The sequence below is a fragment of the Parathielavia appendiculata genome, assembly GCF_033297405.1.
Source record: "Parathielavia appendiculata strain CBS 731.68 unplaced genomic scaffold N657scaffold_3, whole genome shotgun sequence".
NCBI lineage: Eukaryota > Fungi > Ascomycota > Sordariomycetes > Sordariales > Chaetomiaceae > Parathielavia > Parathielavia appendiculata.
This window is the reverse complement of record NW_026944222.1, coordinates 2,026,144-2,052,108: the sequence shown is the minus strand read 5'-3', so window position 1 is coordinate 2,052,108 and position 25,965 is coordinate 2,026,144. Positions and strand designations below refer to the sequence as shown.

The 25,965-nt window shown below is 57.0% G+C and overlaps 14 protein-coding genes across 14 annotated transcripts; 5 read left to right on the top strand and 9 right to left on the bottom strand.

The window, feature by feature from the left end:
* Positions 1-79: 79 nt before the first annotated feature.
* On the top strand, positions 80-1,113 carry N657DRAFT_295928 (uncharacterized protein). Its single transcript, XM_062786658.1, has 2 exons — positions 80-145; positions 239-1,113. The coding sequence occupies exon 2, from the start codon at positions 520-522 to the stop codon at positions 1,063-1,065; it is 546 nt and encodes a 181-aa protein (XP_062649933.1). The 5' UTR covers positions 80-145; positions 239-519; the 3' UTR covers positions 1,066-1,113.
* N657DRAFT_642941 (uncharacterized protein) lies at positions 861-2,831 on the bottom strand. Its single transcript, XM_062792441.1, has 2 exons — positions 2,282-2,831; positions 861-2,224 (listed from the first exon to the last, which is right to left on the bottom strand). Exons 1-2 carry the CDS (start codon positions 2,487-2,489, stop codon positions 1,161-1,163), a joined length of 1,272 nt encoding a protein of 423 aa, XP_062649932.1. The 5' UTR covers positions 2,490-2,831; the 3' UTR covers positions 861-1,160.
* Positions 2,832-3,020: 189 nt separating this feature from the next.
* Positions 3,021-3,880, bottom strand: N657DRAFT_642940 (uncharacterized protein). The gene has a single exon (XM_062792440.1). It carries the CDS (start codon positions 3,746-3,748, stop codon positions 3,305-3,307), a length of 444 nt encoding a protein of 147 aa, XP_062649931.1. The 5' UTR covers positions 3,749-3,880; the 3' UTR covers positions 3,021-3,304.
* Positions 3,817-4,361, bottom strand: N657DRAFT_642939 (uncharacterized protein). Its single transcript, XM_062792439.1, has 2 exons — positions 4,134-4,361; positions 3,817-4,032 (listed from the first exon to the last, which is right to left on the bottom strand). The coding sequence occupies exons 1-2, from the start codon at positions 4,350-4,352 to the stop codon at positions 3,973-3,975; spliced, it is 279 nt and encodes a 92-aa protein (XP_062649930.1). The 5' UTR covers positions 4,353-4,361; the 3' UTR covers positions 3,817-3,972.
* A 1,967-nt stretch (positions 4,362-6,328) lies between these two features.
* On the bottom strand, positions 6,329-6,868 carry N657DRAFT_688758 (uncharacterized protein). Its single transcript, XM_062796957.1, has 2 exons — positions 6,618-6,868; positions 6,329-6,532 (listed from the first exon to the last, which is right to left on the bottom strand). Exons 1-2 carry the CDS (start codon positions 6,733-6,735, stop codon positions 6,465-6,467), a joined length of 186 nt encoding a protein of 61 aa, XP_062649929.1. The 5' UTR covers positions 6,736-6,868; the 3' UTR covers positions 6,329-6,464.
* Positions 6,337-7,404, bottom strand: N657DRAFT_614653 (uncharacterized protein; the record flags this gene model as incomplete). Its single annotated transcript, XM_062790445.1, has 2 exons — positions 6,337-7,015; positions 7,067-7,404. The coding sequence occupies 2 exons, from the start codon at positions 7,402-7,404 to the stop codon at positions 6,775-6,777; spliced, it is 579 nt and encodes a 192-aa protein (XP_062649928.1). The 3' UTR covers positions 6,337-6,774.
* Positions 7,405-7,999: 595 nt separating this feature from the next.
* Positions 8,000-9,225, bottom strand: N657DRAFT_679144 (mitochondrial carrier; the record flags this gene model as incomplete). The annotated part of the gene is made up of 2 exons (XM_062796152.1): positions 8,000-8,971; positions 9,031-9,225. The coding sequence occupies 2 exons, from the start codon at positions 9,223-9,225 to the stop codon at positions 8,000-8,002; spliced, it is 1,167 nt and encodes a 388-aa protein (XP_062649927.1).
* Positions 9,226-9,709: 484 nt separating this feature from the next.
* Positions 9,710-10,944, top strand: N657DRAFT_688757 (MT-A70-domain-containing protein; the record flags this gene model as incomplete). The annotated part of the gene is made up of 1 exon (XM_062796956.1): positions 9,710-10,944. Exon 1 carries the CDS (start codon positions 9,766-9,768, stop codon positions 10,942-10,944), a length of 1,179 nt encoding a protein of 392 aa, XP_062649926.1. The 5' UTR covers positions 9,710-9,765.
* Positions 10,945-11,112: 168 nt separating this feature from the next.
* Positions 11,113-11,649, bottom strand: N657DRAFT_568870 (uncharacterized protein; the record flags this gene model as incomplete). The annotated part of the gene is made up of 1 exon (XM_062788618.1): positions 11,113-11,649. The coding sequence occupies one exon, from the start codon at positions 11,647-11,649 to the stop codon at positions 11,113-11,115; it is 537 nt and encodes a 178-aa protein (XP_062649925.1).
* Positions 11,650-11,954: 305 nt separating this feature from the next.
* On the bottom strand, positions 11,955-13,284 carry N657DRAFT_670268 (class I glutamine amidotransferase-like protein). Its single transcript, XM_062795531.1, has 3 exons — positions 13,119-13,284; positions 12,436-12,937; positions 11,955-12,379 (listed from the first exon to the last, which is right to left on the bottom strand). The coding sequence occupies exons 1-3, from the start codon at positions 13,252-13,254 to the stop codon at positions 12,148-12,150; spliced, it is 870 nt and encodes a 289-aa protein (XP_062649924.1). The 5' UTR covers positions 13,255-13,284; the 3' UTR covers positions 11,955-12,147.
* Positions 13,285-13,759: 475 nt separating this feature from the next.
* Positions 13,760-17,190, top strand: N657DRAFT_642933 (uncharacterized protein). Its single transcript, XM_062792438.1, has 3 exons — positions 13,760-14,055; positions 14,158-16,991; positions 17,052-17,190. Exons 1-3 carry the CDS (start codon positions 14,042-14,044, stop codon positions 17,159-17,161), a joined length of 2,958 nt encoding a protein of 985 aa, XP_062649923.1. The 5' UTR covers positions 13,760-14,041; the 3' UTR covers positions 17,162-17,190.
* Positions 17,191-18,136: 946 nt separating this feature from the next.
* Positions 18,137-18,871, top strand: N657DRAFT_654596 (uncharacterized protein; the record flags this gene model as incomplete). Its single annotated transcript, XM_062794519.1, has 1 exon — positions 18,137-18,871. One exon carries the CDS (start codon positions 18,137-18,139, stop codon positions 18,869-18,871), a length of 735 nt encoding a protein of 244 aa, XP_062649922.1.
* A 778-nt stretch (positions 18,872-19,649) lies between these two features.
* On the top strand, positions 19,650-20,680 carry N657DRAFT_679138 (uncharacterized protein; the record flags this gene model as incomplete). The annotated part of the gene is made up of 4 exons (XM_062796151.1): positions 19,650-19,662; positions 19,746-19,941; positions 20,001-20,107; positions 20,181-20,680. 4 exons carry the CDS (start codon positions 19,650-19,652, stop codon positions 20,678-20,680), a joined length of 816 nt encoding a protein of 271 aa, XP_062649921.1.
* Positions 20,681-21,011: 331 nt separating this feature from the next.
* N657DRAFT_614636 (DUF221-domain-containing protein) lies at positions 21,012-25,666 on the bottom strand. The gene is made up of 2 exons (XM_062790444.1): positions 24,989-25,666; positions 21,012-24,924 (listed from the first exon to the last, which is right to left on the bottom strand). Exons 1-2 carry the CDS (start codon positions 25,198-25,200, stop codon positions 21,354-21,356), a joined length of 3,783 nt encoding a protein of 1,260 aa, XP_062649920.1. The 5' UTR covers positions 25,201-25,666; the 3' UTR covers positions 21,012-21,353.
* Between the last annotated feature and the right edge of the window lie 299 nt (positions 25,667-25,965).

Here is a 25,965-nt window from a genome sequence, read left to right as displayed (position 1 = left end):
GCGGCCGTCACGGCCTCGACGAACCAGCACAAAAAACTACAACCAAGCTTGGCAACCGAGCCATCTGCACCTGTATCGCAACCATGCCGTCGTCGACGCCAACGAGACGGGTGCCCATGCAGACTTGAACCTCAGCGTCTCAAGTGTATGCCCAATATATGTATTTCAGCTCACCCCCAACCTTCCCGCACATAACTGACTCGACAAACCAACCCATTTTACGTCGAAATGTAAACAGAATAACCACGATTCCAGCTTCGGACGTGCACACCATCATGACTGCGACGGGCCCGGGGCGGAGGGCGTGATCTTGTTATCCCCGTCGTTCCTCCTACCGAGACGGTTGTTGCTCCCCCTCCTCCCGCATCGGTTCTTCCTCCTCCCCCCCCCGAGTTACTTGTTCCTCCTCCTCCTCCTCCTCCCACTAAGTCGGCTGTTCCGCCTCCCCCTCCTGAGGCAATTATTCCTCCTCCTCCTCCTGAGACGGTCGTTGATCCTCCTCCCGAGGCGGGCGTGGTCATGCCGCCGCAGCCTACCGGCACCGGCGGGGCGCCGCTGTCGACGGGCGGGATTGGACCGACTCCGTTTGTTTACTTGGCCGGGACTGGTCGGACTGGGGTTAAAGTGCCGGTTGTGGTGACGGGTGCGGTTGGCGCGGTTTGGGCTTTGTTGCAATTGCCGGATGTTTCACTAGGGGTTCGGGATATAGAAGGGAGTGGGAACCTTGGAGTTCTTGGGTTGCTTTTGTTTCTTGCCTATCTCGAAGGCTGGCTGGTATCCCTTCTGTTTAGGCCTGCGGTGTGCGTGTTGTCTGATTTCGGGGCACAGTCTAGCCGTATAAAGGCGAAGAACACTAATTCACTTGAGATTCAAAGTCCTGTTAGGGCTGAGGAATGTACAACACTCCTTCTATATGACCCTCGGCCTAACGCTACACAATCAGCAGGAAAAGACCATCGTTACTCATTTAGTATCCGGGGTATTGCATGCAAGCTACCGACTTGGAACCATCCCTTTCCCTACAACAATGCTCGACAAACAGAAAATGTGCGCCAAACACCTTGATATATAACAGCTTTCGACACAAACAGACCTCCCGTTAACGTTCAATCAATTCGGCAGCAAAAGGCCCGTTCATCGCTGTCCTAACCGGCATCAGCTTAAGGCTTCGCACGCAACGGAAGCGGTCGTAAGCCCGCCACACCCAGCTCGACAACAGCTCCATTGCTCTCGTCGTCGTACGGGCCCATCTGGGGATAATCCGGGTGGCCGCGATTGTGGTTGCCAGGGTGAGGTTGTTGGCTGCTGTTGGCCTTGTAGTTCGCCGCGTTCGTTGCGGCCAAGCGTCCACCGCCCAGAGCGTGCCAGAGAGCGTCAGGTGAGAGGACGTCATCCCTCCCGGCGGATATGGAGTTGTTTGGTGATTCCATGTTGCTGGACGCAGCACCGGCCGAGAAAGAGTGACTGGCCGGAAGCCCATACGCATGTAATAATAGCTGGCCCTGACGGCGCGGCGCCGGGACAGCTCTTTGTGTCGTTAGCGGCCAGTCGGGCTGTTGCTGGAGGAGGAAAGGTGTTTCTGGCTCCGAGATCCGAACGCTCACGGACGCAATTTCGGGTTTCTGTTCGGTCCTGTTCGCTGTCCGCAGAGCTAGAGATAGCCACGCGACGGATTCATCCGGTCGTTGTTTAGATTGGCGTTGGGGCCCGCTGCTGTGAGCTGTCGGCGGACTCAACGCTGAACTCGCCGGGCCCGCTCCGAGACTACTAGCTGGCGACGACAACGTCGGACTGCTTGGTGTGCTGTAGATTGAGGGTGATGACGCGGTGCTGACGACGGAGGAAGCCACGGAAGAGGGGCGACTGGTCGGGACAGATGCAGATAGGAGATGGTAGGGAAGGCTGCTGATGCTAATTCGCCGCGCGGTCCCGCCGCCTATCGGCTTGGTCGGCTCGGACGACTCGGCACTGCTGCTACTGTTTCTGTTCGCCTTGAAACTGCTGGCAGAAGTCGCAATCTGGGCCTTTACTTTTAGCCTATCGACGAGTGCCGCGTGCGATTTCTTGAGCGTCTTCTTGACGAAGCCTGCCATGATCACATTGCAGCGCATGTCGACGTCTTCGCGGAGGTAAAGTACTGACGGCGGCACCCGGAGTCCCAGCTCTATCGGTTCTGTGGGCTCACCCGAAAGAGAGCCGCCAACGGTCCATTTGTCGCGGATGGCTGCAAGAGAGTGTTAGATGGTGCTTGGAACACTCCGCTTGGTGGCTCATAACCTACTCAACCCAGCCGGCGCATAGCAGTGCGTTTGAAGGCCGGTTGGCAGGTCGTTGAAGGCGCATGTGTAGCTCACATCCCCAGCCACACCGGGCAAGTATGCGATCTTGTCCGTCAAAGAGTACCATTGACAGTGTAGCTCGTCTGCCTGAGCATGGGGCGGCGTGGAGATTGGATGCCGCTCCTTGACTAAGGGGTTCAGGTCGATCATTTCCTCGTGGTCGTGAAGGAGATCAAGAACGATCTGCCGTGTGACTCCTGCCGGGAGCGGCGTGACCGTAGTAAACTGATTACGTTTCGACATGACTCGGGCCGTGTAAGTGACAGATCAGCAATTTTGTTCTAACTGTGAGCGTAGGTTGCAATGACTGCTCTGGAATGCAAGCAAAGACCAAACCAACTCGGAAACAAGTGCATACTGTCCCGGGGAGGTCATCCATGAATAATAAACAGACATAATCTGATTGTCTCGGGTGATCGTAAGACATGATGAGCAGTGCCCGGCGGCTGAATCGCATCCGGTCAGCTTCGCTGGACCCCAGGTTATTATTGTTAGGTGTGGCGCACTCCGCCGGGGGGTCTCGTTGGCTATTGGAATGTTACCCAGCCACGTGGGCCGGATGGCACAGCGGGCAAAGCATGGCGGCGGTGCATCCGAAATTAGCCCCCTGCTTGCTGGCGCCCGCTATCATGCAGTGCCCTGGCATCCGAGGTGCATCAGATCTCGCATCCAGCACTTAAGGCTGCGTTGGGACGGAAAAGGCCGGTGTCGGTTTGGGCCTGATTGATCAATCCAGCCATGTTTGTCGACGCCGAAACTTTTCTAAAGATTTCGATTGAACTGCAGAGGCCGGGCAACTGCGTGCTGCAGTCGAGGTTCATCGACTGACCAATCTGTCAAGAGGGGTAGTCGAGAGGATGTTTTGGTACGTACATTATGTTGGGCTGCACTCATAACAACCTGGATGGAGCGGTACCTGCGCATGCTGGCTGTAATAATAAAGGCGTGGGCTGCTCTCTCCTAGGTTATATCTCCCTACACCACCGCGAGAGCACTGCATTCAGTTTCACCGCCGCCGGAATCTCCTCGAGCGCGACGTCCACTTTCCACATCTTGGCGTCCAACCCGCCCAAACCGGCGGTGCCCCTGCCGCCGGCCGCCGCTGGGACCAGCAAGCCGAGAGACGCCAGGCGCTCCCACGCGATGCCTGCAGTCCCGCGGCCCCACACCCGCGCTCCGCCTCCCAGGGTCAGCATCCCGGCGCCGGCTGACTGCACCCGCTGCTTGCTCATAAGCGACGCGTACTCGTCGTAGGCCATCGCGAAGTTGACCGTGTCGGTGTGCGCCACGATGTCCAGCCGCGCGGCCGCAATCAGCATGGACAGGTCCAGGTCCGAGAGGGAGCCGAGGAGGTGCAGTTTCGAGTCTGGCGGTTCCAGCGAGACGGCGAGTTCCGTGCCTGCAGGCATCTTCAACGATGGCGAAGAAGGGGAAAGCGCTGCGAGGGGCAGAATGCACGTCGTTAAAAATGCAGACACCGATTTCGTACTGTAAAAGTGCGACTCCAGATGATCCAGGAAGCCCTGCGTTTTGTACAGAGACTGCCGATTGGTTGACACGGTGAGAAAAAGCAGCAGCGTTGGGATCGCGCGATGCACGTACCTCTATTTTGCCGTTCCACCAGTCCCGGAATTCACGGTGGCCCTTGACCTTCGGATCGATACTCTCCAGAACCATGTCCTCGTCGTCGATGGTGAGCCCCTGTCTACATACGTCCCAGTACGCCGGTAGGCTTTTTGGCAGCGACAGATAGACATATCGGTGGCTGAACCGACTCTTGACTCGCTTCTCCAGGCTCTCGACAACGTCGATTCTTGTGGTCAGGCCGAGAACAGCAATCGGCGCTTTTCGGGCCTGCGCAATGTCGAAAAGGTTGTAGAGAAGTGTTTGTCGGGCATGCGTCGCAAAGAGGTCAAACTCGTCTATAACGAAGATGATGGACTTGGATGTTACTCCGTCCTGCGTCTCAGCGATTTCAGAAGGATGTGAGAGCAGAGCAAGCAGAGAAGCCATGGTGTCGGCGTAGTTAGTGGTCTATTCGGTCAGCGAAAAGGGCACGATATTATCATTCCGAAAAAAGCTCACCTTGTTGACAAGGTCATCTTCGACCTCCATCTCCCTGCCAAGCTGCCGCCAGATCTCCCTTAGAGCCAACTTATCGTCGGTATGGATAAATCCGCTCAGCCGGACAACGTGAAACTGGTCCTGGTGTCGCTCTGACAGCTCGTTTACGACGGATTCGACAAGCTACCAAAGACGCACTTAGTTCCGCAGCTTCTGGGAGGGAGAAAGAATGGCTTACCGTAGTCTTGCCGCAACCGCGGGCGCCTATTACCATCATCGAGTTGCCCTCACCTGCAACAACTGTCTGCTCCACCAGCTGGAATATCTTTTCGTAGGCCTCGTCCTGCCCGCGAGGCTTTATGCGACGCCTGCCCACACAACGGTCGACCAGCACGCGCTGCGCCGAGCGGAGGTGTTGGTCAAAGTTCGGGATATTCGGCGTCTGGTCTTCCCGCGCTACCACAGATGACTTCGCCTGGTTTGCCGCGCCGTGACTGACCGCGGTTGCGTCGTCCTGCGAGCAGTTTCGGCAGATCCAGTCTCCTTCAGGCAGCTCTGGGAGCCCATAGCACTCCTGATGCACCGGCATGTTGCAATTGTCGCAAAATACGATCTCATTGGGCGGTTCAGAGTCTGGTTTGGAGCAGATGGCGCAGACTTCGTCGTCTTCCTCCTCGCTGCCGGATTCGCCGCCCGAGGCCCCATCATCGTCTGTGGTCGTCCCATTGATCTGCATCTCATCAACCATCTCGGCTGCTTGACGGCGCTTCTTGGTCGATTTCGAAGGCGACTCAGCGGCCAAGCTGTCCAGGGCTTCCTCATCGAGTCCCACATCGAGCGACTTATCAAAGGCCACACTCTTTCGCAGACAGTCTTCCCGGGTCCTTCCTTTCCGAGGTGTCAAGATCCCCTTCGGTAACTCAACCCCCTTTGCTAGCTTTCCATTTGCACCAGCCCCGCGTTGGACCGCCTTCTGGACTGGCGAGTTCCCCACGGGGGAACCATCATCGGGAGCCTGGTCCCCATCTCGGGATTGTTCACGAGATGGGAAACCACGGGTTGCTGACCGGCCCGCGCGCACAGACGGCCTTGGGCTTGCTGGGACCTCGTCGTTCCGGGCCTTCGCTTGAGCTTCCCGATCCTGCTTACTGGGCCGGCCGCGTTTCTTCTTTCCGGCCTCGTCCCCTACTTTTCCAACAGCGGAATCGGCCTCCCCATTGGCGGCTGTTGCACCGTTCGGCTTGTGACGCTCTGGGCATGGCACCACGGCGGCAGCGCTGAGCTCATCCTCGTCGGAGTCCGGCACGTCATAGACACTGCTCCTTTGGCTGACGGTTGATGCCTGGGACTTCTGCCGCTGACTCCTATCCTTGTTATGCTGGGCAGGCTGCTTGGGCAGTGCTGCAGGCTCCTCTTCAGAGCTTGGAACTTTCCATGGGCCAGCGGGGGTATCCTTTGCCGGTTGCGAGAATGCCGCGCGACGGCCGCGTTTCAAGGTCCCTTTTGCGACTGGCGCTGGTTTGGGTTCCTGAACCTCCCCAACACCACCACGATCAGTTGGCGAAGCCTCTGATAGACGAGTCCGACGTTTCTTGGCCGTTGATGAAGGCTCGTCCTCGTTCTGTGACTTCGCTCGTTTCCTGGTTGCAGCGCTGCTGTTACGGCCGACCATCCTTAGTACTACTGGTAAGTGGTGAAAATTCCAAGTGGCAGCGTGTTTGACATGGCCGAGTAATTCTGTCCGGGATGGAGTTTACTTGCTGCAAGACGCGCCTTAAGTGAGCAAGCGCGCTTCCGGTGGTGCGTCAGGGCAGGCACCGATAAGTGGAACTGCCTTTTGTGGGTCTACTGCCGCTTTGACCAATCACCTCACACAGCCTCTTGTGGTATCGTTACAACTCAAAGTCAACTCAAGCGATTCCCATCTCGCTGGGCTTCGTCTCCTGGTCGGGAACATCAGCCATCAAGGTGGTTACCTATTGCTAACTCTCTAATGGTCCCTATTCGCACAATCGTGACTCGATGTCTTAAGATTATCCATTTTCAATCATTCCCCCGCCGCTACAGCTTGCTCCGCCTCCCAGGCGTTTGATCCATCAACAATGCCTCACTCTCTGCCTTAACTTCGCCTAGGTAGTGTCAGTTAGTTGTGTCATCTCACCCAAAGATGTAGTATGTCAGGTAGGCTAGTCTCCAAGGGGGAAAAGGGCTCACCGTCGCCATCCTCAAGTGTACCCCTGACCCAGAGCTTACGCCCTTGCTTCTTGACTACCCTTGCCCTGACAATAAACGCGCCGGGCAACCTGGCCGGTTTCAAGAAGCTGATTGTCATTGTCGCTGTGAACACATACTCTGTCGCCGCACGGCGTCGTTAGCCCCGCTGTGTTGAGGGTGGGATGCGACGCGAAAACTCACTGCTCTGATTATTCACAGCAGCGCACATGGCCTCATCCAGCAAGGCGGCCATCGCTCCGCCATGCAGCATCCCTCTGAAACTGCTCAGGCCCACTCCCAGATCTATGAGCACGTTGTAAATCAAAAAGGGCCTCTCCGGATCCTCGCCGTTCTCGGGTCCACCGCCGGACAGAAGCTTCTTGCTCTTGGATATGGGTCTATGGTCACCATCACTGTTGCCGTGGCCTTGTCCGTCAAACGGCGGCGACGGCCGCACGCCCTTTTGACCAGCCTCTTCGTTCGGCGGCAACTTGAGGCAAAAGGTGACGCACGCACGCACCGTCGTCTCGCTGCTCATGACGGAACGAACAAATTGATGTTCGCGAGAGAGCACGAGGCGGCGATCCGAGACGATGATGTCAAACGCGGCCGGGTCCGTCAGCATTGTTGCTGCCCAGGGGATGGTGAGAAAGTGCCCTAGGGGGTCGGGGTTGTACTGGTTGTGGTCCTCGGGGCCCGAGTGGTTCGGCCGCTTGACAATCTGCTCGCTCTCATGTTGGGGACAAGGCTGGGGTTGTTGAGCCGTTGGCTTGCGGAGCGGTCCCATCTTCGCCGGGGTTACGAATGCGCTGCCTTTGAACGTAGATATTCTTCAGAGTCTAGGGGTGTGGTTATTGGGCGTCGAGTTTGTCGTCCCGAGAGAATAGTAGCCCCTGAGTTGCGTTGTGGGAGATTCAGGTCGGGTCAACTCGCTCACATATGGAAGGTGTTGCGCTGAAGGCAACCGGAAAGAACTGTCTAGAATGTTGGCGCTTTCAATGATCGTATTCTCCGTCCATCGCCCCTTCTGGGCATGCTGCTTCTTGCCTTCTGTGCAAGGAAAGTCATGGTGTTTGGTCAGAGACCGAGATCGCAACTTTCTCGGAATATTCAATTCAACAAGAGCGGGTGATCGGGAAGCGTCATGTTCTCGACAAGACAACCGGACTTGGCCGCCAGCAATGGGGTTCCAGAGGCTGTCACTTGGGGTTTGAAACGCCATTATTCTCAACCGGACACCGACCAAGACCCCTCTCCCTCACATGCAGGAATTCTATCGACGCAGACACTGCTCGAGAACCATGAATCGGGTCCGGAAACACAAGAGACCACCCAAAAACGCCGTTCATGTGCTATGATCCAAACAGCCACAACCCAGTAATCTAAATGCCAAACCGCATCTTCAACCGCTCGTATGTGTAAAAGGCGGCCGCCGCCATTGGCATCACCTTGGCGTAGCCGATGGTCAGCCCCACAAAAAAACCCCGGAAGCCACGCTCCCTCATGATCAACTTGGCCGTTTCGCCAACCCGCATCCGGTGGCCGTCACCGACCGCACCGGCCACCTGCATACGCCGTCTGATCACCTCGAGGGGGTACGACGCCGTCTGAGAGACCACCCCGGCAATACCGCCTGCGGACAGTTCAGCCCATGAACGGAGGGGTGCCGGCTTGCCCGGCGGAGAATTCTCCGGCTTCCGCAGCGTCGTGTATTGGGCGATTGCCGGGTGACGAAGCAAGTCGCCCACGGTATCGTGAGTGAGGAAGGACATGCCGGCGTAAGGCAGCATCCCGAGGAGTGTTGGGGTAAAGCCACGGTAGAAGTTGGCCAACCCGAAGCTTGGTGGTGCCAGCGGCGGCGCGGCCGCTGCCACCGCCCCTCGGATACCTGAAGCTGATGCCACAGCCGCATCCGTTCCAGGGAGCGTCAGTTTCGTATAGTGCCGTTCTTGATAGATTTGTTTGCATATTGATCGGAGTGATGACCGGCCCTCCTTCTTCGTCTCAAAAGCAAGCCGCACCCTGATAAGTTCTAGGGGGTAGGTAAAGAAGACAGACGTCACACCGGCCAAAGAACCGCTGATAAGCCGCCGGAAAGGTGTCTCCTTGTCCTTTTGCGGGATGACAATGGCGCGGATTTGCTCGTAGGCGAGGAATTTGATGGCTGCATAGGGAAATATCCTCAGCAGGGTGGCCGAGTGACCTTTGAACAGCCCCACGGATCCGTCTTGGCGATAGATATCTTTGACGGCCAGGACCACGCCGGACCACGACCCTGTGTATTTGACAAAGTGGGGATTGTGGGATTGGAAGAGAATCTTGACCCGGTCTAGCGGCGCGACAATCGTTTTGGCCTGCGCACCATGTCAGCATGTTGATATGGAGTACTATGGGTGAAGAACAGATCACATACCGCGCAGCCCGCCAAGCCTCCTGCAACGCCAGATCTCCAGACATAGTCGAAACTGCGCTTGTCCTTAGGTGCCTTCAGGGAGACTTGAGCTTCGTCGTGTGTCGGACAAATAGCAGGCTCTTCCCTAGGGGCTACCGGTGTCCGTGGCACGTCGGAGGCCTCTCGCGTTCGGCGCGACGGCAAGACCCCCGGCATGGAGTCATGAGCGCTCATGAGGGCCGGGGGATCCCCTCGGGAGGGCGCGCGCTCCGCCGTTTGCGACGCAGGACGGTCGGGGATTTCGGAGGGGTCGGACCGGCGCGCTAAAGGCGCATCGCGCAGAGACCTCGTTTCTGGAGGAAGATATTCCGTTGTGGAACAGCAAAGCTTTGTGTGTATGGTTCGTGACTCAAAGTCACTGTTGGCTTCGATGACGTGAACTTGCGATCGTGAGGTGCTGACAGACACACAAAGTCCAAAATCCGGAAATGCAACACCGAGAACGTCATTCCTGAACGGCATTTTAGCGTTCGGCCGGGCGCCGCCACCAAGCCGAGGATTACCGACACCCCAGCTTACTCCCGCAACAACCCCTGGCAGTGCCTGACAAAGCGGGCCAACCAGCAGTCACGGGACCCTTCGACCCAACCAGTGTCCTGGGCATCCAATTGCTTGTCTTTCTTCCCCAGATTCTGTGCCAGTCTGTTGCAGGTTAACGTTTTCTGATGGAAGAGCAGAGGGGCTGCTGATGAGAAAATGACCTCATCATCTTGCATCGTCTGGCAGAGCGAGAACAAAAGCGTGATCCTGCTGGATTTGCCGCGTTCAGTTGAGGAGGCACAGGTTTCCTCCAAGGAGTTGACAGCCGCAAACGGGGACCCTCGCAAGCTCCGCAGGTTGATCTCGGCGGACCCCCCGGCGGCTCCGTTCCCGACGCCGGAGCCCAAGACGGGCGGACCCGGACCGCCGGCGGCGTCGCCCTCGGCGCAAGTGGCTGAGCTCATGACCCAGGCAGCGGTGGAATCAGCCTTGGAGGAGATCAGAGTGTCATATAACGGGCCCTGGTGTCTCCCACGGATTCACTCAAAACCCAAGCCAAGCCTGAAATCAGGCTCACGTGCCTCTTCACCAGCTCCAGAAGCGGAGTCCCCCGGCCATCCTCCCACTTCATCCCTTCCAGAACCCGCTCCTACCGCAGTCCGCGATCCATCCCTTTACCACCTCCCGCTCAACTCCCATCCCCTCTTGGGAACTATCTCCTCCCGCCGCTCAACCCTCCTCTCCTGCACGCCGCCCGACCACTTCGACCTCATAATTCTGGACCCGCCCTGGCCAAACCGCTCTGCCAAACGCAAACGGTCCGGCGCCGGCGCCTACAGCCCGGCACCGGACCTGTCCTCGATGCACACGCTCCTGCGCCAGATCCCTGTGGCATCGCGACTCGCGCCCGGCGGGCTTGTCGCCGTGTGGGTGACCAACGCAGCGCGCTTCGCCGACCTGTTGACGCGGCCGCGCGGCGGCTTGTTCGCGGCTGAGTGGAACGTCGAGCTGGTCGGCGAGTGGACGTGGCTGAAGGTCACGACGCAGGGGGAGCCGGTGGTTGGGGTCGGGTCTGGGTGGAGGAAGCCTTGGGAGAGGCTGCTTATCGCGCGGAAGAGGGGAGGCAGGGCGATGCAGGGAGGAGGGCTGGTGCCCGGGAAAGTGATTGTTTCTGTGCCGGATGTGCACTCGCGGAAGCCAAATCTCAGAAGGCTTTTTGAGGAATTGTTGCCGAAGCAATATGAGGCGCTCGAGGTTTTCGCGAGGAATCTGACGGCGGGATGGTGGGCTTGGGGTGATGAGGTGCTGTTGTTTCAGAGGAGGGAGTGCTGGGTTGATGGGGATGAGGTTGAGGAAGAGGAAACGGGAAACAGCGGCGAGGCTTCGAGATCGTGATCGAATAATACAATATAACCCGAGCCTAGCATGATATAATACAGTTTCGTCGAGCTGAGTCTTGTAGGTGACTTGAGGCCCTCTATATCCGCAACACTGAGTTGCTTGTCCCAGTAAGGTAGCCAGCCAACCGGTCCCGACTCGCAATCGGTCCTTCATTCCTCAAGGTCATACCGGGACGTCCTTCTCCACCTCTGTCCATTTGCCGTCCCCTATCTTCCCATTGCTCCATTCCCCGCTCTCCATGAACTCCTCCGCCTGCTCCTTGAGAGTCCTCCTGCTTGGGGGTATCTTGATTTGTGTGCGCAGCGGGATGTTGGCCGGGTCCGTCTCCTTCTTGATCTGGTCCTCCCTCATTTTCTCCATCTTGGTGAAGGTGGCGTGATCGAAAGGCTCCCGGTCCTTCTCGGCGGGCGGTTCGGGCCAGACGAAGGGCTTGACGAGCTCGGCAATCATCATCTTTTGCGAGCGCGGCCGGAACCACTTGCCAGTGTTTCCATACTTTCGCCGAGGTGTTGGCTGGTTGATGAAGGAGCGCACCGACGTTACCTCGACATTATAGGCGTGGAAAAGGTAGTCGCGCAGATCGAGCTTGTTGAACTGCAGCGGCACGACAAACGTCGCCAGGTTTGGCGGCTGCCTCGGCTTGGGGCGAATGAAGGCTATGACGTGGTTCGGTCTGCATGCAGAGACCACGATCAGCATCTCCATCACTGGATGCAGGGAGGGTATGCTCGTACAGGAAGATTTGCTTGTTGCCGAATCTGCGCGGAAATTGTTTGGCCACTGCCTCTGTTGCTGCCGCTACTGGTGTCGCCATGCCTGTTTGTCTCTATGGTGGTCGCTCGGGTACCTGTGAAGTTGGTTTCCGAGTACGGCCTAAGTGCAGCTAGTCGGATGTCGTCGAGATTCCTGACAGATTTTCCGCGATTGGCGCGCCTTGTCGGGCCGTTGTCAGGTGACAAGCTTCTCACTCACTCCAGTGTCACTCCATCAAGGGGGGGAATACGGTCCTTTTCAAACAGTAGCATTTTGAACTCGGAAGCAGCTCATGTCGTAAAAGTACGGATACGAATTTCGCTTCGCAATTGTAGCTGGCCCTCTACAATCACTGTTCTTCAGTTCCAAACATAAGCAAATGCCGGCAGTTCCCAGTTGCTGCGCGGTGCTGTCCTGGGAGTCTAACGCCATACCAGTTTATTTCTACACGTCAAGACCATCCACCACGACACCCTTGGTCCATGTCCACTGCATGAAGCGGGCGACTTCATTTGCCGACTCCTCATCCACCAGGATGCTGACCAGGTAGAGAGCTGCATCCACGCCAGATGACACACCGCCAGCTGTGATAACACGGAGGCCACCGAGGCGCATCGCGGCGCGGCGGGCAATCGACTCGCGACGCGAGGCACCCTTGAACGACATCGAACCCTTCCTGAGATAGTTGTCAGTTGGGTTGCATGAGCGATCGGGCACTTCGCGGGCACCTACCGGGCGTTGGATGGGCGCCGGCCAGCATCCGACTTGCGCCGAACGTAGGGATTCTCGTCCTCATCTCCGAGCTCAAAGCGCAGATTGTTCACGACATAGCGGGCGTCTTCAATGACATCGGTGTGGTCGCCCTTGCCCTCGATGACCACCCTGCTGCATAAGATTTCGAGCGTGGTAATAAAGTCGGGATGGGTCGTGGCAGAAAGGCCAGAGAGAATGCCCGCCTTTGCCAGGAACAAGGAGCCTGTGCAGACGGAGAGCAGGGTGCGCTCGCGGCTGGGGTCGTTCTTCTGCAGCTCTGCATAGGCTGTGATGAGGTTAAGCGGCTCAGCCTTCTTTTCCAGAATCGCTGCGCTGTTGCCTCCAATGACGATGAGGACGTCAAAGTCGTTGAGACGTTCGTGGGCCTCCTTCCAAGAGCACTGGGAGCCAATGATGACACCCTGCTCCGAAAGAACCTTAGGCTCGCCTGCCGCGATGGTAACATCGAAGGCCTTGGAACCTGCTCAGCAGAGGTCGAGTCAGCTCTATTCTTTTAACAGTGTGCATCCCGAGGCTTTAAATCGTTCTGGGGCGTCCATTGTGCAGCGAAAAGGGTACCGGGACTCAATGGTTGAGCCTTGCTGCGGCCGAAGGGAACGGTGCGGGGTTGGCAACAATGACGAGCGAGCGTGGCCACTCACTGGGATCCTTCGCATCGTGCAGGGCCGTCGTCAAGACTTCGAGCGGCCCAGCAAAGTCCATGAGGTCGAACTTGTCATGCAGGGCAATGAGCACCTCAATTGGCTCGTCTGCCACTGCGGACGTCTTGCTTGCCATCTTTGGCGACGTTTATGATGGTGTGATGGGAAGAAGGTGGTCTGACCAAAATTTTGTCTTCGAGTTGTTGCCGTGAGGTGTAAATTGTCTCGGGGATTGATCACCGAGGAGAGATGGAAAGACTCTTGGGAATCGAGAGAAGATGGAAGACCGGGAACTTGAAGAGAAGAGGAGGAGTGTGCCCAATGCTGGTGCGGGACGGGATACACGACTGTTTTGTGTCTCGTCGCTCACTGGAGGAGGGGCTTCGATCAGCTTGGTCACGAGAGAGCTCCCAACGCAGACCCAGGGAAAGTGATGAGGGGCAACTGCATTCATGCCACTCAATGGCTGTCCGCTTCCAGCTCTCTCGGATCATGCATCAGACGATCCCGGCCCCACATCGACATCTGGGGTAAGAGCCCCACTGCCTCTGCAGTGCGGGGCTCGAAGCAGTCATGTCACATGTGTAGTCTACACCTCTTTTTTAGGTAGCGTTAATCAGGCCGTCCAATGCTTGCTTCTGTGGAGATTGGACAACCGCCCTGCTTCAGTTTAGTGCCGCTGACACCCTCACAAAGCCAGGAACTGTGCTTCAACAGCAACTTCTTCAGTCCTCAAGACTCTGGCCGTATGCTCAGCTTTCGTACCGGAACAAAAATCACCAGGGATCAGTATCCCGTTTCTTCTGCCTTTTGTTTGTTCGCCAACAAGGCTCGGCGGAAACAATCTTTCGCCGCGTCGACTGATTCAATCTCCGGATCGCCAAACTCCCATCACCAATGAGCCACGCCCTGTGTCAATCAGAATGACTTCATCCGGGTAAGTTCTATTCCTCAATCCTCTTAAGTATCGCACATGTACCCCCTTGCCACCGGTGCAACGGTCCCTGGCTTTGGACCTAACTGCTTATGCTTGACTAAGGTCTTCGAAGGATCTCGCCAAGGCCCTCAATGCCTTCCTCAACGCGCCGACACTTCCACTTCCCGCCGAGATCAACAGTATCATAGCACTGTATCTCGAGAAGCACGAAAAGTACGATGAAGCGTCCGGCGAGCGGTTAGGCGATGAGCTCCTCGCCATTTGGGAAAAAGTCGTGCAGGATCACCCTGAAAGATACGCCGCCTTTCTCGCTATCCTGCGCCAACTTCGTCCAGGACTCCGGACACCCGCAAGGGTCTTCAAATGGTGGGATAAGCTTCTCGATCCGGTTATGGACCATGTCGGCCGGGAGAAGGGCCTGGCGAGGGAGGTCATGGACCACACTTTGGATCTGCTCTCGGCCGATGAGTACGATGATCCCGCAGCCTGGAGCGAACAGGGTCTTGTGCCGCTCGTGAACCGGCTCCTCACGAGGTGGATGGAGTTGCGCGAGACCCAACCGGATCTCCGTCCTTCGACCGACCTCAAGGAGCAGATGATCAAGGATGCGCTTATGGCGTTCGGCAAGAGGGACCCCAAAGGATTCATGGCGGCCCTAAACGACTTTGTGGTCAAACGGGAGCATAGGAACTCGGCTCTAAGCCTCCTCTGCGCCTTCGTTTCCAGTGGTCCACCGCATCTACATCTCATTTTGCAGACAGACCTGTTCAAGAATATCTTGCACTCGCTTCAGAAAGATGAGTCGACGGCGACGGTCAATCTGGCCCTCATAGCTTTGGTCATGATTCTTCCGTTTATACCGAGCTCGCTGGGCGACTATCTCCCAACCTTGTTCAATATTTACGCCCGCTTGCTCTTCTGGGACCGGGATTCATATTTCGCCCAGCGGCATACCGAGATGGGGACAGAGAACGGGGAAGGTGGGGGTGGTATCCCTTGGGATAAGTCTCTGTTGGATCCCGATTATGATGGGCACTCCCTCTCATATCTGCCCGAGTACTTCACCATTCTATACGGACTCTACCCCATCAACTTCCTCGATTACATTCGAAAACCGCAGAGATACCTACGTCATGCGAATAACGCCGAGGACATCGACGTTCAGGCCATGGAGATACGGGACCGATCGGAACGATTCAGAAAGCAGCACCTTTTGCACCCCAATTTCTACAACTTGACTATCCAGTCCGAAAAGGAAGACATGAGCCGCTGGATAAAGAGCGAGGCGGATGAGGTCCTTGCGGACTGCATGGCTTTGGTCGTGGACCAAACGCCTGGCTTGGTGCATACTCGCCCGGTTACACCTCTCCCTGGGACACCTAGCTCAGCCTTGGGTGACGGCCCTGAGCCAGACGGCTTTGACTATGCGCTCCTGCGTGATCCGGCCCATATCGACCCTTCCCACCCAGCATTGTCTACAAGCTCCATGTCCATCGGCCGAGCTCATAGCCCGTCAATACGCCGGGCCTCCCAATCGAGTCAGCCATCAACCAATGACGTGGCTGAAACCAAAAAACGCGGATCGGGTGATGACAGCCCGACGCTGCCGCAGAACCCTGGTCAAACGATGTCTCAGGGTCAGACGCGAGACCCTGTGCACTGGAGCAGCCTAAGCAAAAGTGGACTGCACCAGTCGTTTACCAACGACAGTGTGCCATCTTTGCTTCTCAGCTCTCAGGAGCAAGAAGTGCAAAGGGGGCCGCAGCAACAATTTGTCGTCCATGGGCCGGGATGCAAAGCAGGTTCTAGCTCCATGGACGATCATGTGACTTTTCTTCAGCACCAGAGACTCCGCCTGATCAACGACTTGCAATATGAGAGGTTCATAAAGGAGCAACATATGGTACACATGGGAGAACTCCGGCGGCGACAGATTAGAGTATCGGCCACGGAAGCCGAAACGCAGAACTTGGTGATGGCGAACCGAAGTCTGAAGCAGCGACTCGACGAGGCCAAGAGAGGCGAGGCGCAGATCAAGAAAGAGTTCGACCACCGCCGGAACATGGCCAAGAAGTGGGAGAGCGACCTGTCAAACAAGCTGCGAGCACTCCGTGAGGAACAAAAGAAGTGGGATCTGGAAAGCACCGTCTTGAATCAGCAGCTGCAAAAGGCGCGGGCGGAATGCGAGCACTTGCGCCGGATTGTTGCAGAGGCCGAGGACAAAAGGCTTAAGTCGGAGCAGAATCTGGAAGCGGTTGATATCAGCACCGCTATGATTGAGAGGCTCAAGGCTGAGATCGCGCGTCTATCCGCCTCAGAAAGGGAGTTCCAGGGCAAGGAGATGAAAATGGAGGCTGCGATGCAAGAGGCAGAGATGGCCCAGGCCAGGGCCCAACAAATGGTCGCAGAGATTACTGCCCGAGAGGAACAGCTGCACGAGACAGAACGGCTTTACGAGTCACAAATCGAGGACCTGAAAGCGCAGCTTGCCAGGGCACTCCAGGAAAAGCCCAGGAAACTATCTGCAGACGTGGCAGCAACATACGAGAGCGTCCTCTCACCTCTCCGAACGAAGAACACGGCACTCCAGCGGCGATACGATACCCTAATGAAGAAATACACGGCCCTCGAGTCCACTCTCTTGGATATGCAATGCCGCATTGGGCAAACGGGAGGGAGGTCTGAGCAGGGCTCATCGGCCGGCGTGGACGACGAATCATTGACGGTGGCCAGAAGCCCACCGGGTATTCCGAGCCGGTCGCGAGGGTTCTCGGACCCGGAAGCGGTCGAGGGTCTGCCGCAAGGCACAGTGCCTTTGCCGAATTCGTCCGGGTCCGGGCTCCAGGCTCCGTTAAGCCCGACAGGGCAGGTCGAGGTCAGTGACGGCGCTGGATCAGGAAAGGCAAGCCCCACTGCAGAGAGATATCATGGCCGAGGTTAGTTGGTACTCGTTGCGCCACACTTGGGTCCAGAACGGCTGCTGACAGCGTGTCAAGGAGGAGTTCAGAATACGGCTCGGAAAGAGCGCAAAGATAAGAAGGAAGAGAAAAGCGATAAAAAGGACAAGAAATCGATGGGAATGAGGGCAATCCGGGGCTTTGTATGATTATCCGAAGTTCTAAGCTTGCTGTTTCGGGGATTGGAGGTCATTCTTTCAGTGATCTCATGGCAAAATCGAGGCAGTATGGACGATTTGACCTAAGGCCAGGATACTCGGTATCGCTTTCACACCCCTCTGTATTCCATCCTGACGAAGACAACAATGTTGTTGATGGCGCGGTCCCTCGCGAGGTTATGAGTTGGAACCTCCAGCCAGTCTCCAACAAGCCCCGGTTAGTCCAAACCTTGTGTGCTTGGCAGCTGCAGGGGTGCTGTTCCGATCCCGCGCCAAGCCCTGGCGGATCCTCGCGCGTTTATTCTGAGTGGAGTCAGTGCCTCCCCAGCCTCCCCCTCGGAGCCGTGCCGCGCACCGTTCGGATTGCGCTCGCTGATGAGTATTCTCTTATGAACCGACTCCTCAGAGAAGAGGATTTCTGCTGTCCTTTTTCTTGTTGCTTCATTAACGTTCAGTTCCGGGATACTGATACAATCAGGTTGGTTGGCCTGCGAGTTTGGCCCCGTTAAGGTCATCTAACCTTAAGAATCAAGTGAACCTGCAACAGACTGACCAACCCGGTGTCGCAAAGTCGCAACTTTTGCGGAAATAGCTGTCGCCTCCATCTGCTGCTGCCTGCTCACATATTCGCAGCAAATACCCACAGCAGCACGGCAACGGTTTAAATCCACGTCCAACGTCGACGTCGACCCAAAGATAGGGAAAGTCCCGAATCTGTCTCACCTGAGACGGAACCGACTTCGCAAAGAAGTCCCAGAAGCAGCCGAAAAACGCACGAGGCCTGTCATCACGACCAGGTTTGCGACCCGAACCGCAGTCCGCTACATGCCTGGGATTTACTGTATCGCGGCAACAAGCAGCAGCCGTCTTATAGTCTTCTGAGGCAACACTCTGTCTCGACTTGATCTTCAAACCGTTGGCGCAATGGCGCCCACAGCGAGAAGGCAGCTGCGCGCGGCAGCGCACATGCCCGCACCAGCACCCGCACCTTCACCCGACCCGGACGACAACAACCCTGCCACCTCCACCTCCCCGTCCGCCGTCGTCGCGCTCCACAGACTCCTCCCTCGGCAGCAGCAGCAGCAAAGCACCACCACCATCCCGGCGCACTACGGCTCCCTTTACTCGGGCCCGGACCCGGGCACGGTAGCGGGCATCACGCTGGGGTCCGTGGCGGGCTTCATCCTCCTGCTTTGGCTGCTCTACACGTGCATCAACCTCGGCAACCCCAGCAGCGGCGCCACCAACGAGACATCGACCGTCGTCACCGAAGGCACGGCCTCGGTCTACACGCGCCGGAGCCGCCGCGACCGCCGCGCCAGTAGGCGTGGGCGCGAGGAGATGGTGGAGATACGGCGTTCGCGAGGAGGAGGCGGCGGGAGGATCATTGTCGAGGAGTCTGTTCTTTCTTCTGCCGGGCCGCCGCCGCCGTCGTCGTCGGAGTTGGATGCGCGGGTGATTGTTGAGGAGCGGAGAAGGAGCGTCAGTCGGCCGAGGATGAGCAGGCCGCCGCCGCCGCCGAGAGATGACGACGATGAGGTGGTGGTGATTGAGGAGCATAGCCCGCCGAGGAGGCACAGGAGTCGGGTGAGGAGCGTCGAGAGAAGGTCGAGCGGGTATAGGGAAGTAGACCCGGATCGGTTTGCGGGAGGGGACGCGACGTTTATCGAGGTTAGGCGGTCGGGGAGTCACCGGCGGTGAGGGGGAAGGTGATTCATTGCCTATGTTTCGATATCTGGGGGGTACTAGGGAGTCTAGGTGAGGTGTTGGTGGAGCGCATTGTCTGTTTTGTGGCGTTGGAAGCTGCGGAGATGCCCGGTTAAGGCACACAGTACTCGTGGCGATTGCAGCGTATGTGTTTAGATTAATGATCTGGGTGGAATGCTTGGTTTCTGGATACCTGATGTGCAATGGCTTGCTAGCGGAGATAGCTTCGCATCGTAGATTATTCATCCGTTCTGACATTTGACATCTGGTGGATCTGGTGTCTTGAACGCTGTCTGTTGTCTTGAGCAGGAGATGCAAGAGGAGGATAGGTGTTTCAGTATTTTAAAAATCGCTCTTCCAGAATGCAGTGTCTTGTAACGGAAGTTGGGTGAGACACGCGTCAAGTCTAAGCTGGCACCATGACGGTGTTGACCGGTCTGTGGGTCTCGTTCGGACCAACTCTCCGGTTTGGCAGACAGTGCCGGTGCCGAACAGTTGCCAAGTCGGTCCGAGGGCTTTCACATGCTGTGGAGCTGCCTGTGTTGACTATCAGTACGGAGTACCTTACCACACAGTAGACGCAGCAATGACATCACCGAGCCAAGCACACCTAGATAACAATAGGTGCTTGCGACACCTTGCGACAAACTCGCAACAACTGACATTGCCAAATCAGCAAGAACACATTTTTCTATACGTCAAAGCCCGCTTCGATCTCCTTCAGTTCCAATTCATCACAACTAAACACTCAACTGCCCTGATCCCGACCATCATGGAGAATCCAGGTATGATCGAGAGTCCCTTGTGGCTGTCATTGGGCCTGGGCTGTATCCGTGGATTGAATCAGCTAACAGTTGTGCCTTTGCAGCTGAGGAAATTAAGCATGTCATCCAGACTCTTACTCAGGGGACTCCGGAGGAGCAGCATGATGCCATTTATCGCTACTACACTCCCGGTGCCACATTTGAGCATCCCTTCTGTCGGGTCCCGTCGTTCACGAATCTGAATGTGCCTGGCGTAGGCCACTTTGACTCCCGCGCACTCATCACGGCCGTTTACCGATGGTAAGATTTTGCAGTAGACAAGTGATAGGGTCGGGTACTGACATTCGCCCAGGTGTAAGTGCCATCCAACTGCAGAGCCATCTGGCCGAACAGACATTTAACCATCGCTTCCTATCACCAGACAAGATTCTCAGCCCCAGAATCAACCTCGAAATCGAGTCATGCGGTATGATATTCAGCAGCCGACAAAGGAGCCTACACATGAAGCCAAGCTACTAACAAGCCTTGCTCGTGTTCAGTCCTGGACGAAAAGACCAACATCATCTACCTCAGGGTCTTCCAGATCTTCTCCATCTGGTGCATCCCCTTCCACCGCGCCCCCGTTCGCCTAGTCTCGGTGCTTCACCTGGCGCCCACCATCCCGTCAGACGCCGGCACCCCTCCGCCGCCGTACGACGCCGCCAAGGAGAAGCTCCACGCCGTTCAGGAGGGCGCCGAGCCGAGCTACGCGGCCGTCGCGTCGGGCGGTGCCTCGGCCGAACAAGCGGAGCAGCACCACCAAGAGCAGCAAGAAGAAGCCAGGCGCCGGGCGACACGCTACCTCATCAAGAAGCAGGAGGACCTGTACCAGGTGAACGAGTTCCTCAAGTTCGTGTTGCTGGGGCCCGGCGCCGCCATGGCCGGCCTCCTGCAGCTGTTTTCCACACTCACGTGCCTGGTTGGAGCCATTCTGTTGGGCCCGTTTATGAAGGCTATCTGGCCGGCCAGGGCTGGAAATGCGAAGCAGAAGCAATATTAATTACCGATTGGAAGGGCAGCTAGGTGACCAGATTAGGCACAGGGCGTTGATGTGCTCTGTAGGATGAAGACTGAGTCGGTCAGTAAGGCTTGGTGGCACTGGGGTATTCCTCTCTGGGAGAAAATGCCCGGACCTCTGCTCTGGCTTGTAGTGGCTTTTGACTCCTCCTAAGGCCTCATAATCACTACCCATCTTATGCATGGGATTTTGCCGTCACTCTAGGCCCAAAATTCACAGTAAACGCAGAAACGGAGTACAAGTGTGCATGTAACATATGAGAATACCAACCCTGGAGCTTCGATATCCAGTCTCTCAGAGGACTAGAAGACTCAAGTGCCGACACTGGCGTCGGGTATCGTAGGTAGATGATGCTCTAATCAGCAAATGCAATGCTATTCCTGAGCCGTATGCCGCCTACCTTGCATACATCCACCCAGGCCCCAAATGCGATGTTACCAGAAGATTTGCCTGATGAATGCGATGCTGTTGCTAAAACCTGAAATCTGAAATAAACGCCGGGGTATTTCCTTCTCACTTGTATGCACTTGACGGCCCCCCTTTTCCCACTGTTCCTCGACCCCCTCACCGAAGGCCTTCCCCCCCTTCATCATCATGAGATATATAGCATACCAACGTACAACCAAACCCTTTCGGTCTGTTTCCGACCCCGCACTCAAAGATTAATGAGATCCACCTCAGAAAAGTCAGGCGGATTCTTCCCGTACAACACCCTCACCCTGCTATCCAGCGCCGTGCCCTCGTTGGTGATCGAGATGTACTCGCTAAACTCGTTGGTCCTCCGAATCTCGTCATCGCTGACCCCGATATCGTCGCGCGGAATCCACACGACGGGCCTCCTCGCTCGCAGCGCCGAGTGCTGAAACGCCTTCCTGACCAGCACGTCGCGCTCCTCGGGCGTGAGATCCTCAATGACGTCGCAGTAGCCGCCGTAGAGGGCGTCACCCATGGCGCGCTGCGCTTCAAGGTCCTTTTGCCGGCGCTGCTTGCGGTACTGCGCCGCCGTGCGGAGCGACTCCTCGGCGCGGCCAAACGTGGCCGCCCGGATCTGCTTGCCGCCGCGCGCCGCCCACGTGCCCGCCTGCGCAATGCCCTTGACCGGCCTAAACCGCCCCAGTACCGAGCCGGTCCGATTGTGGGCGCGGCGCCCCCGCAGCTTCTCAAGCTCGATATCGTCGGCTGCTGCTGCTCCTGCGTCGCCGGTGACGGCGGGTCCGGTGCGGTTGAGCGCTGAGGCCTCGTCGTCTTCGTCATCTCCGACCAGGCCGAGGCGGCGGGCCTGAGCGCGCTGGAAGGCTTCGTCGCGAAGAACGGCCTCGTCTTCGAACGTGATTGGGAGGTAGCGGAGGAGCGGCCCGAAGGACGAGTTTAGGAGGTATTGGTACAGGGCCGTCAGGATGATGGTAATGACCATGATAATGCCCTGCGGGAAGCACACGTTCGTGCCTGTTTCGTCCTCGGCCAGGAAGAAGAGGCCGACGAGACAAAGTTCCATGACGTAGAGCCCCGTGAAGGTCTGATTGATGGCTCGCGGATACAGGACGCCGCCTGTGTCAGTCCTGAAGCGCGTGACGTAGAGCATGTTGTAGCGGTGGGCCACCCAGAGCAGGCTGAAAGTGATGATGGCGAAAATGGAGATGAGCGGCGCAACGATCGAGTAGATGAGGGCGATGCACGCGAAGTTGGTGTACACCGGGAAGAACGAACCCCAAGACACGGTGGGTAGCTGAGTGTTGCGTGTCCATTTCGCCCGCGCCGTGTTATCCACCATCCTTGCCCACACGTACCAGACAAAGAGCGTGCCGATCTGCAGCAGAGTGCCCGAGCTTGTCGAGAGCGCTTGTAAAATCATATAGGCGAAGAAGTAATTAGCCGCCTTGGGGAGATTCTCAGCCAAAACGTTGGGCGTCGACGTAACGTCCTTTGAAAGGCTGGCGAGCGTTTGGAAGGTACCCGAGGCGATGGAAACGACCAGAAAAACCTGAACAAAAAGGAACGTGAAGTAGTAGACCTGGACCGTCTCCGACTTTTGCGAGCCCGTTTTGCATCCTTGGAACACGGCCAAGAAGCCGAACAAGACGGGCACGAGCGCCAGAATAAGGGTCAGAACAAGGGCTGGCAAAACACCAGCAATTGCCTTGATGGCGTTCTCAACGATCTTGTTTTCCACTAGGAATCTCAGCCAGCTGTAGTTTTCAACCAGAGCATCAATCTGGGCGAGCGAAGCCGTCCAGGCGACTGGGAAAGCCCAGAGAATGACCATGCCGGAGACGATAACGAAGACAATCGCACGCCTCGCCCACTCGCCCCACCACGACATGGCCATGTTGTCCCAAATGACGTCGTCAGGTGAGATCTCGACCATGCGAGGCGCCATGTGTTTTGGGATGTGGTGAGTGACGGACTGGCAGGCCATGTGGGCTGCGACCTGGTGGTTAAATTGAATGAAGGCCGAGTTCATGATCGGGTAGCGCTCTGGATGCCGTTGATCCTCTTCGATCTCCATGTTCAGCCGAGCCAACTCGGCGCGGCACCAGTAGATGGTGTCTACTTTCCTGTTGACCAAGGGTAGTGCGGGCAGCCATGAGGGTGTCCAGTGGAAGTTGGCAACCCGGTGATGAGGACGTTCCTCCGGCTTTAGCCACTTCCTCCACTCGGCATCGTCCTCGGGTTGGCTCGAGTAGTCGCGAGAATACGCAGCTGGGTACTCGACGGGCGGCTCGTGGCCACTTAGGAAGGGGAGCGAGTCCTTCACAATCCGCCAGAATGTCTTTTTCTGGTTCTTCTTCCACGGGTATTCGCCGTCCTCGCAGCCCTGGGGGATCGGAGACGCATAGCTTCCCGTCGGCGGCTTCCAAAACTGATACCACCGTGTCTGCTCGGTAACAATCATCTCGTCCATATTAGTAGCACGGCGGGTCGTGTTGCCAAAGATCTTGGGGCCAGCGGCGTCCTTCTTGGTATCCGAGTCGTGGGAGACGTTGGACGAGGTGTGGGCATGGCGGACGTTCCCAGTCAAGGGGGCTTCTGATGCAAACGACGTCTTGGGCCGATCGTCCTGATCCGCAGCCACCTGGTCCCGTCTGGAAGAGTCGGGATCGCTCATTGTCGCTGAGACAGGACTAGGTTGGCCACCTCGATTCGCAAAGTCAAAGCCGGCGGTCTTTTCCAGTTCATCACCGATGGTCCTTTGGATGGCTATCGCCCCTCCGATGAGGCCCAGTCCTGCGCCGCTGACGGCAGCGACGCCCTTATTTAGACCCTGCCCAATCTTAGCAAGCGGGTTTTTGTGCCCCTCGCGCTTCTCTCCTGCTTCGTCCCACTCCTGGATGTCGGACATATCGGTGCCACTTTTGTCGTCCGCTTCGGCCACCGCCTCTTGCACCGCCTGGGGTACGTGCGGCGTGTTGGCGCTTAAGCCTATGGCGGTCTCAGCACGTCTCTGGGCCTCTTGGTCCTGTGCTTTGACACGCACCGCTCTGTCGGCCCTGCTTTCGCCCTTCAGTCGGTGGACTGAGCTGCCTTCTCTCGCTTGCTTGAGCTGCTTCCGCTTCGCGGTGCGAATCAGTTCGCTCTCTGCCTGCTCCAGCTTCTTGTGGACATTAGCACGCTCGTGTATCTTGGAGAGGAGAGCCGTGAAGTCCCGGGTAAGCCAGACATTTCTAATGCCTCCGGGAAACACGTCGAACAAGCCTCTCAAGGCTTCCTCGGTGAGCCATTTGTCCGGTATGGAGCTTACGAGCACCGTGTTGGCCGAGGCGCGCAAGCGGTGCTCTGCACTAGTCAGGTAATCCTGGCGGATCTTGACGTAGACCCTGAGCTCGCTGAAAAAAACGCCGCAAACCCAGAGGATCACGAGCAGGGCAAGAACCAGATGGGCCCAGCGCCGACCTTGCCTGCTGGGAGCGACGTTGCCCCACGCCAGGGTGTCCAGGCCCGTGGGGACGGTGCGGTTGGAGCCGTCGACCGTGGCGTTGTTAACGACTTCGCGTCCCATCCCTCCGATATAGTTGAGGGGAACGAGAACTGGGATAACGACGACGGCGATGGGTATGAAGATGATGAGGAGGGTCTGTAGGTAGCGCAGGAAGAAGTAGGCGTCGAGGCCGCACTTCTTGATGATCTCGCGGTCCTCAAAGCTCATGAGCTTGAACGCCAGGGCAAAGTGGTTGGTGGGAGGGGATTCGGTTCTTTCTCGTTCGGGGACTAAGTAGGTCTTTGGTTTGCTGTCATCGAGTCTGTCAGCAGCATGCTCCCGGCAACAAGTAGGGGAACAAGAGGCCAACACACAATATCCTGACCAGCTTGTTCCTCAGAAGCAAAAAGAATCCCATCTGGACGCCGAAGACTATCAACGAGGCAGCCAAGGCAGTGATGAAGGCGATGAGGCTAATGCCCGTCGACTGCTGGGCGGATCCTGCTCCATCGGGGATGGCAGTCGTCGACTGTGCCGCAGGGGCTGTTGTCGTTGTCGACCCCGACGTCAGGGTTGTACTACTCATGGAGGTCGATGTCGCGTGGGATACTGATCGGTCGATGCTTCCTTGAAACTGCTGGCAATATGACTCAAACCACGCTGTCGCGAGTTCGGTGTCTACGGTAGCGGCAAGCCATGCGATTTGGCGCGCCGGGAGTAGACTGTGGGATACGACGAACTGTAGGATCAGCAGCCGTGTTCCCGCTTGTTTTGAGGGCCAGGAGACGGCGGCGACAAGGTGTATAGCGAGAAGGGTCAGGTTTTAGTTTGAGGGAGCAGGGCGACACAAGAGGAATACAAGAGGGACACGAGATGGTGATGAGAACAGAGTCTGGGCGATACCACACGGCCAGCCCGTCATATGGGAGGAAACGGAAAAGCGGCGAGCGCATGCCCATCCCGTCCTCCCACAAAAACAAGATCCAGGGCACAAAGACAGGGGCATGGTGTTGCGGCCCGTCATTAGGTCATTGGTCCAGGGCATTGGGCCTGAAACTAAGCCAAAAAAGGTCGCTAAAGTCGACAAGTGGACGAGGGAACGTTCGTCTGAAACATTTTGGCAACCGCGGTTGGTTGCTCATTAGCTCTTGCCAGTGACGTCGGTGCGGCTTCCTCTATCACAGGTCAGCAACCTCAATGGCCAGCTTTAGGGTTGGCTTTGCCGCCAAGTCGGCCTTCTTGAAGGTTCCCCACCGTGTTTCCAGGTTCAATGAGTAGTGTTTGTTCAGGTAGGTAGTTACATCCGACAAACTTTACCGAAAAGACTCCAATGCCTCCGATTCGTGCTAAT